The 15,856-nt window shown below is 48.5% G+C and overlaps 1 protein-coding gene across 3 annotated transcripts in view; it reads right to left on the minus strand.

Annotated features, from left to right (window-relative positions):
* LOC118671321 (SAP30 binding protein) overlaps positions 1-15,856 on the minus strand; it is a 33,324-nt gene that overhangs the window by 15,561 nt on the left and 1,907 nt on the right. The window contains exons 3-4 of one of the 3 annotated variants that reach the window (XM_036339393.1): positions 13,882-13,929; positions 10,106-10,192 (exon numbers count right to left, since the gene is read on the minus strand). The exons of 1 other annotated variant lie outside the window; for it this stretch is intronic. In XM_036339393.1, coding sequence (XP_036195286.1) covers positions 10,106-10,192; positions 13,882-13,929 — 135 coding nt within the window. The remainder of the gene's footprint in view (positions 1-10,105; positions 10,193-13,881; positions 13,930-15,856) is intronic. One more of the 3 variants, XM_036339390.1, reaches the window with a different exon arrangement.

The raw sequence follows: 15,856 nt of genomic DNA on the forward strand, positions 1-15,856 counted from the left end.
GCACTGAACCGCTGGAGAGACCAAACTCGGAGGCAGACCCCTCGTCTGTCCGCCCGCCAGCCTCCCCAGGCTTCCCCTGAGCGGAGCCCACAGGCTGGAGGCTGCGAGGCCGGCCGGCCGTCCCTGGTCCCTGGAGAGCAGGGATTCGAACCTGCTAGACTCTGGTTCTCAATCAATCGTGTCTGAGACTTGTAAGAACGCAATAATCCCAGCAGGGGCCTCATGTTCAGGAATGACAGAACCTGGACTTGGTCGCCCGGCAGAGAATTCGAAAGTCCAGCGACCACCGAGGCTAAAGCAGAAGACGGGGCGGAAACGACATGACCCATGAAGCGGCCAGGCTGCCTGCCGCACGAGCTGCGAGGACGGACTCGAGGATGGGCTCGCAGGGAAGGACCAGCAGAGGGAGGGAGGGCTATTTGCAGCCAGTGATTCACCAGGCCTTCCTGGAACTGCCCCACAAAGCACACTCAAAGGTCCAGGGTCCAACTCAGACAAAGCCACCGCCTCCGGCAGCTCCACTGGGTTCTGCCAAGCCTAGCTCCTCAGCCTGGGGAGCCTGAGGCACAGAGAGGTGCTCAGAATGCCACAGACGCATGTTCTGCGGGATGATGTCATCAGCGTCTCCCAAGCAGGCGGCAGCTGGAGGGAGATTGGTAAACAACGCCTTCCAAACCTTATGTGCTCAGACCTGGGGCTGCCCAAGAAAGTCCCAAGAATACCTCACTTCAGGAGCAGAGCAGCTACTTATAAGCCATCCTTTTTTTAAAAAAAATTTTTTAATTGATTTTTTACAGAGAGGAAGGGAGAGGGATAGAGTTAGAAACATCGATGAGAGAGAAACATCGATCAGCTGCCTCCTGCACACCCCCCACTGGGGATGTGCCCGCAACCAAGGTACATGCCCTTGACCGGAATTGAACCTGGGACCCTTCAGTCCGCAGGCCAGTGCTCTATCCACTGAACCAAACCCGTCAGGATATAAACCATCCTTTATCCTCGCTGGGGCCCAGGCCCTGGGGGACTTCCTGCGACCACTGCAGCCTCCTCCTCCGGCAGGGTGCTAGCGGGGCCCAGCAAAGCCTGCTCCCTGGAACGTCTCCCCTCCGCCTCCTCCTAGTAAGCCCACTCAGGCTTCAGAACTCGGTTCAAGGAAGCCTTCTTCCCCACCCGACCCCGCCAATGAGGACACTGCCCCACCCTGCACTGTCTTTATCACCATGGTGTCCCCAGCACCTGCAGTCAGTGCCCTGCCCACAGCAGGTGCTCGAACACTGACCCATCCCCGCCCCGCCAAAGGCGCACACACTCAAACACATACACACAGCGCTCTCCGTTCTAGCCAGCCAATGGCCAGATTTTCTTCAGTCCGGTTTAGGGGTTCTTTTTATTTTTAAATTATCTTTTTTTATGATTTCAGAGATGAAGGGAAAGGGAGATAGAAACATCAACGAGAGAAAATCACTGATCAACTGCCTCCTGCACGACTTCTACTAGGGACTGAACCTGAATCCTGGGCATGTGCCTGACTGGGAATCTGTGACTTCCTGGTTTGTAGGTCAATGCTCAACCACTGAGCCACACTGGCCAGGCTAGTTTAGGATTTTAAAGCCAGCTTCAGCTACAGAGCAGAACTTTGACCTCCCCAGACTCCAAACTCTTCAAGTCCATTGCTCCTCTCACGGTGTGGACTCAGTATCAGAAAGGGAGGCGGCAGAAGAGGACTAATAAAAGGGGCTAGACTGGCAATAAAGGCTGATACGGGATGGGCAGAAGGAAGGGAGAGGTATCGACACTGAACTGAAGGAACCTTACAGAGCCTGCTACTCCTCATCCTAAAACAAGACAGAATTATTATATAGTTAATTCATTTATCTACTCCACAAACAATTATTAAGCATTTATTATGGACCAGGCAATGGCCAAACACTGGGGATGTAACATAAACAAAACTCAACCTAGGGGAATAATTGCTGGCATGATGCTAAGCACGTCAATGAAAGATCTCAAGTAATTCTCACAATAACCCGTGAAGTTGTGGGCACAATACTGCTGCTTCAGAAGCCACTGATGGGCCTGGAAAGGCATCAAAATGACAGTCAAGACAGTTTTCGGAGATGTGAGTCACTTCATGTTGCCAAGAAAGCAGAAATTGGCCTGGCTGGTGTGGTTCAGTGGTTGAGCATTGACCTATGAACCAGGGAGGTCAGCATGACTCCTGGTCAGGGCATGTGCCCACGTTGTGGGTTGGATCCCCAGTGGGGGAGTGTGCAGGAGGCAGCCAATGGATGATTCTCTCATCACTGATGTTTCTATCTCTTTCTCTCTTCCTCTCTGAAATCAATAACTTGTATAGATACATAAAGAAAAGCAGAAATTCTGGAACCTTTACCTCCAAGCTCCAGAACAAAATGACTGTCACCTGACAGACGGGATGGAGAGCTGTCAGTAACCCCGAGGCTCCGAGGAAGTCACCAAGACCAGGCTGTGGGAACAGCCCCCATGGCAGACGCGCGTGGGCTGTCTCACCCACATGCACAGGAGAGCTCCGGAGAAAGCCCGTCACCAGCGCATTTCCTTCAGTTGTATCCTGTTGGCCAGGACGGGCCACTGCCATGGCCTGCTGCCTGCCTGGGATGGAAACACTCAATTTATCAGAAAAATGGGCGGAAGTTGGTGGGGCCACTTTGGATTCAATGAACTGCCTTCAATCCCAGGATCCTGACGGGAAGGCTGAGCTCCCCCAGCAGAGGAATCTCTACAGGAAAGGGTTAACTAGGCGCCTGCCAAGACAAATGAAGCCAGCTCTGGAACCGGCCTTGTGGCCCAAGAAAAGGCCGGGAGATGGGAGGAAACAGTCTCTTTCTCTGTCTGAACAATCTGCCCAGCACAGCGCGGACCCCAGGGAACCAGCCAGACTTCAAAGTAAACGCAAAGCTCTGGTCGGAGCATTTCCAAAGGGGAGACTTTGCTCCCCGACTTCCAAGTGCGATACCAGACCAACAGTCTCCAGAACACTACGAATACTTCTCAAAGAAATCCTCTCGTTCTCCTGTGATCTATGTAATTAGCTATATCGCGTTGCAAATTGTGTACTGAAAGTATTAACATTAAATGTAAGCATTTAAAAATGTTTCATCTCCTTCTCCGCTAGCCTCCTCCCACTCCCCCTTTTCTTCTGTAATCAGTTACCCAGCGATAGACACAGCCTCCGTGTGCCTCAAGGACCCACGCGCCTTTTCAAAGATAACTTTGTGTGTGTCCTTCCTGCACATACTTGCATCTTACTGCATTATGGGTGGCACTTAGTTTTGTTTTGGTTGAGGTATGGTACCATTTGTGGGAATGTTCTTTAAGAAGGAACACTGTTCTTTAGGAACCTACCTTTTTGTAATTGATTTTTTTTTTTTTTTTTTTTTTTAGGAGAGCAAGGGGGAGAGGGAGAGAGAGACATCAATTTGCTGCCTCAGGCATGTGCTCTGATGGGGAATCTAACCGGTGACCTCTTGGTGCACGGGATGATGCTCAACCACTGAACCACACTGGCCAGGCCAGAACCTACATTTTTTTTAGACCCATTCCATGTCTGCTGATAAATTTAGAACTTAAGAGGATTTCTGTTTTCAAATTTCATTGTCCATTTTATTTAGTACTATTTTATAATAATGTTTACTGCAAGTACAACACATCTCAGCTGTGTCAAGGGTAAAAATAAGTATTATTGAATGCCCTTTGCTATCTACTTTTAAAAAGATGTTTTTTGCCAGAACCGGTTTGGCTCAGTGGATGGAGCGTCGGCCTGCGGACTGAAGGGTCCCGGGTTCGATTCCAGTCAGGGGCATGTACCTGAGTTGCAGGCACATCCCCACTGGGGGATATGCAGGAGGCAGCTGATCGATGTTTCTCTCTCATCGATGTTTCTAACTCTTTTTCTCTCTCCCTTCCTCTCTGTAAAAAATCAATAAAATATATTTAAAAAAAATGAATAAAAAGATGTTTTTATTGGTTTTTTAAAAAATATGTTTTTACTGATTTCAGAGAGGAAGGGAGAGGGAGAGATAGAAACATCAACGATGAGAATCATTGATTGGCTGCTTCCTGCACGCCCCCTACTGGGGATTGAGCCTGCAACCTGGGCATGTACCCTTGGCTGGAATCTAACCTAAAACTCTCCAGTCCGCAGGCTGGTTTGGCTCTATCCACTGAGCCAAACCGGCCAGGGCTTTATTGATTTCTGAGAGAGAGAGAGAAAGAAAGAAAGAGAGAGAGAGAGAGAGAGAGAGAGAGAGAGAGAGAGAGGCGTCAATGTAAGAGAGAAACACTGGCTGCCTCCCGTACGGACCCTGACTGGGGACTGAACCCACAACCTGGGCATGTGACCTGCCCGAGAAATGAACCGGTGGCCTTCTGGTGCATGGAATGATGCTCAACCAACTGAGCCACACTGGCCAGGGCATCTAATCTTTTTTTAAAGAGTGTTGTTTATATTAGAAAATATATTCCAATTTTCAGACAACCAATCCACTTATCATTTTCAAGTAATAACTCTATTTCTGAGAGGGCTGCCCACCTAATAACTTGGGAATCAAATAATATTCTGCTTTGTTCCTTTTTAAATCATGATCTCATCTGAGTAGCAATCATAAAAAGTACCTATAAATTAATGACATCTATAAAAAAGTAAAAATAAATAAAAGTAAAAATATTCCAAAACAAAACAAAAAATGAAAAACACAGAACAAAGAGGGAAGAGCAGGATTCCCTAAGGACAGACAGCTTGCTTTCTGCATCACATCATTCCAAAAAGATAAATCCCAACTGGGGAAGGAGGGGCCGCCACACCTCGATGAGCCATCTGTGGCATCTGGGCCTGCGGGGAAGGACCTGTGCTGGGGCTTGCAGGGCGCGGGGGCGGGCAGACGGGGCGGGCAGCAGCTCCTCTGGCTGCAGGACCAGCCCATGCAGGAGCGGGTGCGGCTTTTGGGAATCTGAGCTCCAGCTGACCTGGAGCAAGTGCGGTCAAGAAGGCCCTGCTGGCTGCGAGGGAGCCAAGGGGGGTCAGAGGGAGAATAATGGTCATTCGTCCCCTCTGCATGTGACAGCGTCCAGCAATGACGAGGTGTCTGCCAGCAGTGCTCAGCTTAAGATGTCGCTAGGCTTCCTTTGGGAGATGGCAAGACAAAGGACCTCGCCTGGATTTCTTCAGCCTGAACAACAAAAGAATGATTCCCACAGTGGCCCCACCTCTGTCCTGTGGGCTGCTCAGCTCAGGTCACCACCCAGACACCCCAGCAGAGCCCAGCCTGGGTGGGTATGTTCTGCCAGCACGGAAATGTCATGGCACCCACTTCTGCAAGGGCAACCCTGGCCTTGTTACAGGTGAGTCTAAAGAAGGCCATTTGCTTGGGTGAGAGAAAGGAAATGCCAAAGGCTAAGCAGGCTTGGCATTAGCCTCTAAAGTTCAAAGGCCGCCTGGCAACTTCCAGCGAGAAGTTCAGATCGGATGGCTCCCAATCCAGCAAGGTCAAGGGCCATTTCCCTTTCCGGGCCTGGGTGAGTCACCCTGCAAGCTTTTCATAACCAGCACTGAAACTCCAGGAGGCAGATATCATGATGTCCATTTTACAGATGAGTAAGAAACTGAGGCAAAGTGCAACGAAGCAGTCAAGGACACGCCAAAATCCAGACCCGTGTCTGTCGGACTCCTAAGCCCAGGGATGCCACCTTCCGACTTCTCACCGCCTCCCTCTGGGCCAGGAGGCTGCAAAGAATAACAGTTTCTACGAAGCCTTAGTTCAGTGATGGCGAACCTTTTGAGCTCGGCGTGTCAGCATTTTGAAAAACCCTAACTTAACTCTGGTGCCGTGTCATATATAGAAATTTTTTGATATTTGCAACCATAGTAAAACAAAGTCTTATATTTTTGATATTTATTTTATATATTTAAATGCCATTTAACAAAGAAAAATCAACCAAAAGAATGAGTTCGCGTGTCACCTCTGACACGTGTCATAGGTTCGCCACCACTGCCTTAGTTCAACCGCTGGGGAAGCCAACATCACAGACTGAGGAGGGAAAAGGTCTTCAGGAAGATGCCACAGCCGGCCACAGAGCAAAGCAGGGGTTCAACCCTCAACTTAAGGGGAAGTCAGCCAAATTTATTACCTTTTTAAAAACCAGCTTTTTAAATTGATTTTTAGAGAGATAGGAAGGGAGAGGGAGAGAGAGAAACATTGATGTGAGAGGGAAACCTCAATCAGCTGTCTCCTGCATACCCCCTCCTGGGGACCAGCCCACAATCCAGGCATCTGCCCTGACCAGGAGGTGAACCGTCAACCTTTCAGTGCACAGGATGACGCACAACCAACTGAGCCACACAGGCCAGGGCCAAGTTTATTACCTTTTCACTCTAAGGACAAGGCGAAACAGCTCAAGATTCTATGATGCCCCCATGAGTAATGTCTGAGTTGACCTGAATGGAAGGGCTGGCCCACAAGACTTATTCGTATAAACAGTCACCCTTGTCCTAAGCTTCGAGACTTCCTGGGGGTGTACAGAAAAAATGCTACCCAACCCTAACTTCTACTAAGCCCTTCTCCCTCACCGGGAGAACCATCACGGGGACTTCCAATGAGAACTCAAGTTTTAAAGGAGTTATTTCTTCTGACCCATGTCAAGAGCAGGGCACGTTTCCTGTCTGAGAATCTCATTGGAAAGACACTGGCCGCACAGCATTCTGGTCAGTAACAGCCACCACAGCGTGCTCACAGCTTGCTACTCTAGTGTGTAATTCTGGACTGTATCCAAGCTGGCTGAAAACAGGAGGAAAGAAGTGGATGTGGGGGACTGTGTTGCTAATGATTGGTAACAGTATTAGAACAAAAATTGGTAGACTGCAACTTAATCTTTTAAACACTTCCCCCTATGGAAGTGTTTAAAAAATAAAAGTAATTTTTTCTTGGCAGTTTTATTGAGATATACCTCACATATCACACAATTCTTAAGTGTTTAGTTTTCAATTGTTCATTCGTGTCATTATGTTACAACTACCCAGACTGTGGCCACACTGAAGAGGTTTAAAATACAAATGGAAACAAAACTGGATAGAAAATACACACTTGCTATACCAGCATGAGAAGGGTGGGAGAACATATGGCTGCACTGCTAGGATGTGGAATTAGGAGATTTCTTTATTTTGTAAAACAGTTAATCTTGCTGTAAGAATCATTTGACAATAAAATATGCACGATATAAAAACCTGGGAGGTGAGGGTGACCGGCTGGGACATCTGTCACCCGCGATCGCTGGGGTTGACTCGGCTGCTCTGGCCGGCTGGGCAGGTGTCCCCGCCCTCCCTCACCGCTCCCTGCGACTCTCCCAAAGCTGCACGCGCGGGTGAAGAGGACCTTCCCCGATAGAGGAGAGGACCATTCTTCCGCCAAAGGTATTTAAAAAACAAAACCAAACCCGAGAGGATAACCACCAGGAAAGAGCCATATAACCCTTTCCAAGTCAAAGCCCCTAAGGAAAAGTCCACGTGTGAGTTCGGACAGACCTTTGCTGTCACCTCCTGGACAACAGCTCTCAGTAAAACAGCCCACGGCTGAGGGCCCCCCACGCAGAGGCACACAGCCATTTCCAAAGGCTGGAAAGGGACTCGGCTTCCATGCCACGTGCCTCCCAAAGCGTCCCTCTGGCTGAACAGAACCCTGAGCTGAGTGTTCAAAACCTCAGCGTCTCCCTTTCTGCTTTCGGGGTCCTGCCGTTCAGCAAAAGCGCACGCAGCCCACCCTGCTCAGTGACCCCCGCAGAAGCTGGCACGTGTCTGCAGCCTCTTTCCTGACACGGTCAACAAGAGGTAAGATTTCACCTGACATGTCGCAACTGCTGGCAGGCTCCTGAAAGCTCTTCCGAAAATCAGTAACATCAATAGCAAACTCCTGGGAGACAAGCTCCTCGGGCAGTTTTCAGGTTCCAGATCTTTGGTTCTGATACTTTAAAAGACCAGCAATAATGCTGGGTCAGTTCTGCCCAATACAAATCCTTCATCTAGACTCCGAGTCCACTAATAACATGGTAACCGACGCACCCGACCTTAGGGGAAACTCAGGTATGTATGGCGGCTGAGGCAGAGGCCCATCCCCTGGCTGGCCAGGCCTGCAGGGCAGGGCACAAACTCTACAGCAAACTACCAATACAGTTCCCAAACTGCCCACCAAGGCACCCCAGGGTGCCGCAGCAAACTCACAAAAGTGCAGTGACATTTAACAATGTCAAGGGAAACAGAGCATACTCAGCATCTGTCAGATTCTGCACAAGTGTGTGTATTATTTTTTTCAAGAGGCTCCGGAGTTGTGTGGACAGTAATGCCGACTGTTGGAGCCAATTACCGGAACAGAACTGTTAGGGGTTTTTTGGCCTAGGAGTTCTGTGCAAAATCCCCGAGGGTGCCGGGAACCGAGAAGTGTGGCAACTTGACCCGCAGGATGAGGGCGGGAGATTAGGTTCACTTTGGTTGAAAGGCTAAGCAATGCTAACAACTGAGTTTTACTAGTTTCCTAAATCTGATAACACGTGGCCCCACTGTCTCAAATCCATAGCAGATACCTGAGGCCAGACTGTCCAAAGCACGTTCACACACATCTTTCCGTGCTGCTGTCATGGTCACCTGGCCAAGGGGGGCCAGAGTCCTAGCTTCACAGACAGCGAGTGCAGGTTACATCCTGGGCCTATGGTCCACAGCTGCAGGGGGGCTACACCCACACTTGACCCAGGCCTTCCGACTCCAAGTTCACGAAACTAGCTCCAAGCTCTGAACTCCACATTTCTGCATGACTTTTGGGCTCAAAGAACTTCTTAAATGTTTTCTTTTAACTGGGATTATACACGCCTTTTAAAAAATGCTGGAACAATTGTTCTCCCACCATGTGCCACCTCCTTGACCCGAGACAGTTTTGTTTTGACAGATGTTAGCTCCTTGGGCCAGGAGATTCTTTCCCTGGGTCGCAGCCCGGACACAGCACCTCGGGGAGCCACGAGCCTGCCCCACACAGCGAGGCCGGCCTCCCAGGTAGCTGGACAGGCCGCTCCAGCTCTCCTGAGCCAGGCCATTGATGCCCCGGTTTGTTTTCAAAGGAAGGGTGTGTCAGGGGCAGTGAGTGAGTGGAAATACCTTCATCCACAGGAATTGTGCGCAGGGGAGAAAAATAAACAAGGGAAAATGTTCCAGGGCAACCGAGGTAAAGCCCGGACAAAGGAGTGTGAAAAGGGAAGCTGGTGTGCCAAGGGCAAACAGATGCAGGAAACACTTAAGCCAGCAGGCACCCTGCCCCTGAAGTGAGGAGCTGGACCAGGCTTCCTTGTCTTGTCTGACTTTTCCTGGGACAGCAGCGCCACCTTCTGGTCAGTAATCAGAACATCTGAGTCGGCTATTACTGAACAGGTAAGACCAGAACATTGAAGTGAGAGAAGACGCATGACAACCCGAGGTGCCCAAGCATTCTGCTTCCGTGGAACACTCGGCCACCTCCTCCAGCCTCCATTTCTCTAGTCCAGGGCCAACTCAGGAAGCCCAGAGCCACCCCAGCATCCCTGACACCCCAGGCCGATGGATCAGGACCAAAGGCTCCCCAGAGGTGGTCTGGAGTTGTCATTTCTTACTCACACCCCCAAATATGGCACTTCGCACTCGTTGGTAACCCCAAACACCAGAGTGGGATGAAGTCAGGGAACGCTCAACTTTGCTCGTCCACAACGCCCAAGTCTTTCCCCAGGAAACCCTCTGGGGGTTTCGTCCAACCCCAGCCCACATTTCTTTTAGGACACAGTGGACAAGTGGTTTCTTCAACCTTGTCTGAAAGAGGTCCAGGAACAGGGAGCTCACTACCTCCAGAAGCAGCTCGACCCACTCCTGGCCAGAGATAACAGCCAGTTCACCGTCAGATGACAGCGAACGTCTGCCGTGTAATTCTAGGCTTCGCTTCCTGTGGCCGCCGCCTCCCTTCCCTTACCGGGCCTCCAAACAGCAGGCAGAGTACCAGCTCTCCCCCCCCCCCCCCCCGCTCCTTCACTTTTCCTCACATGATGTGGTTTTAAGTCCCCTCACCTTGAAGCTTTCTCTCCTCTGAGTGTACTCCAGTTTAAAGGCGGAATTCAATATTCCAAAAAACGCCTCAACGACACGAGTGACCACCTGGGGAGGGAGCAGAGGAGTACCGGTCGTCGTACCTAACACTACTGAACACAGACATGCCAGGCACTACGGAGCTAAGTATTTAGTTACATTTTACTTAGTTAAGTCTCATAAGACAAACGAGGCAGATTTGATCATGATGAGAGGCCCATTTTCCAGATGAGAAACACTGAGGTGAGGGGACTTCCCCAAGGACAGCTGGAATTCAAACCAGGTCTCTAACCCCAGGGCTTGAACTTCTCCCCACCGCCTGGGCGGTTTCCTCTTCCTCTGGGGGCCCTGCTGCCCCCAGGCAGCTCAAGGCCCCCTAAGGATAACAGCCGCTTCGTGGACACATGCAGAGCGATGACTGAGTTGTCACCGTTATTTAATGTCACCCACCCAAGACCTTTGTTTGTGAAGAACAGTGATTCTCAAAGTTGATCTGTGGACCCCTGGAGGTCTGCAAGGTCAAAATTATTTTCATAACATGAAGACATTTACCTGTTTCACCGTGTTGACATTTACAGGAGCAATGGTGGGTCAACGTGTTGGCCCTTTAGAACAAATCAAGGCAGCAGCACCAAATTCTAGCAGGAGTCATACTCTCAGTTAAAAAAAAAAAAAAAAAAAAAAGCCAATTTCACTTCTGAATGTCCTTGACGCTTGAGTACAGTTTTTGTTAGCATTTTGTATGATGACGAGAGGTGCGCGTAAACTTGGACGTCGAGGAAAAAGCACCCATGTGGTTATTTGGGTTCCAAGCTGACCTAGCGGTTTTCTTCACAGAACACCATTTTACCTGAAAGAATGACTGACAAACTATGGTCACTCCGATGCGGGAGTTTGGCCGACATTTCCTCAAAAACAAAGCCTGTCACTTCAAAGAAAACTGAGAGTATTTATTGGCAATGATAACATTCCAGCTCTCCAGCAAACCGAGAATCTGGGGAAATGTGTACTCCCCGCTGTGAGCAAGCCAGCTCCCCGACACTGAATGGCCTGTCCGCTGAGGTCAGTAATGTCATTGTCAAATACGTTTTTGGGGGCCACTATAGAAGCAAATGTGTCAGCATCGAGGAGATCTGTGTAACTCAGTGAACCATTTTCCAAATCGCTAGTGTCCGATGGTGTGGTACGGTGCCTGGGGAAAAGAGCCGTTCCAAGTGCAAGAGAGGCCGTGGTCTTAACGCAGCAGAGTACAAAAGCTCATCGCTAAGGCTTCCCGTTCCACAGGGCAACCAACTAACCTTTAGAAAATCACTGCTTGTGAGCTCTGATAAAGCATCAGAGGAGAAAATCCACAAGTACCCGAGTAACTATTAAAATACTTCTCTTTCAAACGACCTGTTGTGTGAAGACAGTTCTTCAAATACCTCAACCTAAACATACTGCAACAGACTGAATGCAGCAGCTATGAGACCTAGCTTTCCACTATGCTAGATCTTAGACACCAAGGAAACTTGTAAAATGGTAAGACGATGCCTCTCTCTATACTAACTTTTTTTAAATTTCGGAAATAGTAATTTTCCATAAGAATGTAATTTATGTTAATATGTAATGGGTTTGCTATTTTAAAATAAATATTTAACATTTTCCTCGGTTTTAACTGCTCAGAAATTGTCAACAGACAAAGCCAAAATGAAGAAAAGCTTTATGGGATCCTAATTTTTAATTGTGTAAAGGAGCCAACATGTTCTGAGAGAGCTGCTACAGCAAAAAATCAAGAGCAGATCTTTAAAAGCCAAAGTAGGAAGGAGTGCCATCTGGTGGAAAAGACAAATGTGACATGAATCCATTTGTTAGCAAAATAAATGACATCCTATTGTTGGAAACTTCACATACTTAAGGCAGAAACATCTATAATAATAAAAGCATAATATGCTCATTAGAGTGGACAGCTGGACGACCTTCCAGACGAAGCTGGGGCTGCGAGGGCCGAGCCCCTCGCATGAATTTTGTGCATTGGGCCTCTAGTTTGAAAATAAAGGTTTAGCATACAAAAATATTGTTAAATATCAATTGAAATAAAGCTTAAATGTGCCAGAAAAGTTTCAGAACAGAGGGAGGGTTGAGAGGGTTTGAGTGGAGGCCCCCTTGGGAAGAGCTGATGGCAGGCTGGAGAGGAAGTCAGGGCCCTAAGGAAATTGGGCACAGAAGACTCCTGCCAGGGACTGTGCATAAAGAAACAATTCCTGTCCCTATTGGGGAGCCCAACGGCCCACCCCCCCCCAAAACTAAGACAGAAGCCAAATACTAATGCTACTGGCCACTTTCATTCTGCCAGGCCAAGGGAGCTGTACCTTCCTTCCAGGCCACAGCCCGCCCTCTTGCCAGTAATGCTTGACGAGCAGGCCTGGGCTCCTCCCAGCAGACAGGAGCCTGCGCCTACTGTCGCTAGCATGCATTTTTTCTCCTGCATGCTGATGCTAACGCTTCTTGGTGAAGTGTTTTCTTCTCTGCATCATCCCCAGCCTTTCATGGGTTGACGTCAGTGCCTGCACACAGTCCTATCCAATCACACAATCAGTTCAAATTTGGAACTGATGCTGTATTTTCAAATATGCTACTTTAGATCCTAATTGGGTATAATTTTCCTAAATTCCACTAAGTCACCTTAAAGGCCTCAGCTGGGCTTTTGTTTTTGTGTATCTGAGAGTGCATTTATTAAAGCCGGAGACAGGGAAGCAAGGAGGGGCTTAGGATAGAAGCAGCAACAGGAGAACCCAGGCGGGGCTGCTCTGGGGAAAGGGGGCCTTGGAGACAGATTCAGGTGAGCCTGGGACAAGGGGACACTGCCCACTGCTCCCCTGGTTGCAAGTCTCCTGGGGACCTCAGAGCTTAGGAGATGCAGGCCTAAGGGGAAAGAAAGGGATGGGCATGCTCTTGGAGGGGGAGTGTGCCAGCTTCAGCTGGTTTAAAGCAGTTTTTAATCACAAAATTTGGTCCCTATTCCCCAGCCCCAGAGTGATGGAATCAGCCTTTCTCTTTGGGGGGCTGTGGCGGGGAGCTTGTCCCTAAAGAATGTTTCCCTGACAGGTACACTTGTACCGATGCTCAGCACACAATAGGGCAAACCTACTCGACACAAGTGGGGGTTCTTCACCTTTATCACGATAGTCACGGAGTGTGAGCATTCCCCAGCTGCTACTTGGATGGAGCTATAAGGAGAAACTATGCTGTTGGGAGAGACCATTCTGTATGGTTTACCCAAGAGTGGAAGGGCGCGAGCCTGGGAAACAGTGATCGGCTCAGCATCCCCAACAGCAGGGGGAGGCCTCATGCTGTCTCACCCTCTCAGGCCCTCCTTCTGCACGTCTAGACAGCTGAAGGGAACCCAGAGTACACAAGGCGGCCCTTCATGCTTCCTGATTCTGGAAACATCCCCAAATCTAACCCCCTGCGGGAGCAGTGACCCACAAAGCACACCTGGACGCAGAGCACAGGGAGGCTGTGCGCTCAGCCAGCAACCAGGCTCTCTAGTCGAGATCTGGCACTACCTACAAGGCCAGGGGTCCAGGCTGCTCCCGGATTTACTCCTTCCAGAGTGGCCTCCAGGTTTCTTCATGAAACTGATTTCATCCCAGAACATTTACACATGGTTGCACAGTGTGTCAGTGGGACAGACCTTGACCAGACATATGAACTGAGCCACAATGTTAAAATGCCTTATTCGCATCCAGCCACCCACCACAGCCAACACCAAGTACCTTCGGGTCATCAGCCTCAGGTTTTTCAGTCTCTGAATCGTCATCTTCCTACAAGACAAAGAATTTAGAGGATTAAGCTTAAAGGAGCGGGCCTGAGGGTTCACATACGCACAACTAGGGGTTGCAGCAAACTTACTCAGCCTGGGTCATCCCACCAGGACCCCTCCCCTACCATATGACCCAGCACGGGAGGAGGAGATGTTCTGGGGGAGGAAGAACACCAGCGGCTCACAGCAGATACTCCAGCAGGACCACTGTCTACACAAATGAAAATGCCTGAGATGAAAAATCGCCAACGGAAGAGTGGAGGCAAGGCCACAAGACGCTTCAGAAAAGAATAAGGCCAGGCCCCACAGGATGAAGGCATGCTGTTTCCAATGAAACATCCATCACTTAAAACCAGAAACACAAGCTGTTTCCTTGCTTTTCATATACACAAATAATCTGACTCAGACCTACCATGACACCATTCACCGCCAGAGTGCCGTGACCCCCACACACCTGTACCTCGGCAGTTCAACCCAGCAGTATTTGCACCAACATGAACGCTAGGAAGGCAGGTGTCAAATGCCCAGGGTGAGTGACTCGGGAAAGGCATGACTAAAGAGCAGTGCCCAGCCTCTTCTGGGTCCCAGGTGAGTGTGCCCCGTTTCCAGCCAAGTTCCCCCAGAACTGCCTTTACCGTTCTATCCAGCCTTGTTCCTTATCCAAACGGCCTGCTCCACACAAAGCACCATTCTCCAAAGCATGCGCTGGCCTCACACGAGCAGGCCCACCATTCCACTGAATGCTAACGAAGGCCACAGACAGCGCCACTGCCCAGAGCACCCCAGTGCACAGAACCTTTAACTTACCACCAGGAAAAACTTAAGTGTCATTTGAAACTGTTTTTTTTAATCGATTTCAATTTTAACCCCCATATTAAACAGCAGTCCAGATGTTAACATAATCATCACCTGAAAGACGTGACTGAACTATACTGATGGGTTTGAGATTTCACTGTCCTATAAGGCATTTAAAACGAGCCAAAGGTTTTAAATGCAACCTCCTTAAAATGAATCCAATCAGGCCAAATATCAGAGATGTGGCGCAGCCAAAGACAATCACATTTTAGAAGGTCTCTATTGGGATCTGATGAGAGGATTTTACTAAAATGTGAAATAAAGCTTAAATATGATAAAAATCCTAAGCAAAGCGAATGTGGAATAACACTTCAAAACACACTATGCAGATTTACACAACAGCCAGAATGTTTGCACGTAAGAAAAGTCAGGGAAAGAACATAACTTGCAAAGCTTTTCTAACCAGTTTCAGTCCATTCTGAATTATTAGCATTGATGGTGGGGCTAAAGGCATGAAAATACCTCCTGAAAGGGCATAAAATATAAAGTACAGTTTTGCTTAATTTGGAAAGCATTTTTAATGGTAACATTTAAATCTCAACAGGTAGCAAAGTCTTCAAACACCTGATAAAAGTACACTGAATGTTTCAATTAAAGCTGTTGTCAAATATCCACATTCAACTTTGTATGTTTTTGTGCTAAGCACCAGCTGAATCCTTGTTTCTCCCCCCCAAAACTTTTAAACTCTGGATCGTGATGCTTATGTGATATTGTATCTAAAGTCTTTCTGGTTAAGTTCTCTTAACCAAGTTCTCTTTTGTGAACCACACCTACTAAATTTCAGGCAAGACTGGTGATCAGGAACTGGGCACTGTGATAAAAAGTGCCAAGTAAAATGTCAAGAAAGAAGTTAAGAAGTCAATCATACACACACAATAAAAATAATTTTCCTTCCTAGTCTTTTGAATAAATGGATAGATTTGAATGAGCCCCAACCAAGATAAAAAATAATACAGAGCTGACTGTAGATATAAATGACACACCAATTAGAATGACTATACTGTTGCAAATGAATAAACGATCTAAACAGGGAAAACGAACATAAAACACCCACTGGTATCTGGGTCAAATAA

The sequence above is a fragment of the Myotis myotis genome, unplaced genomic scaffold (assembly GCF_014108235.1).
Source record: "Myotis myotis isolate mMyoMyo1 unplaced genomic scaffold, mMyoMyo1.p scaffold_m19_p_17, whole genome shotgun sequence".
NCBI classification, from domain to species: Eukaryota; Metazoa; Chordata; class Mammalia; order Chiroptera; family Vespertilionidae; genus Myotis; species Myotis myotis.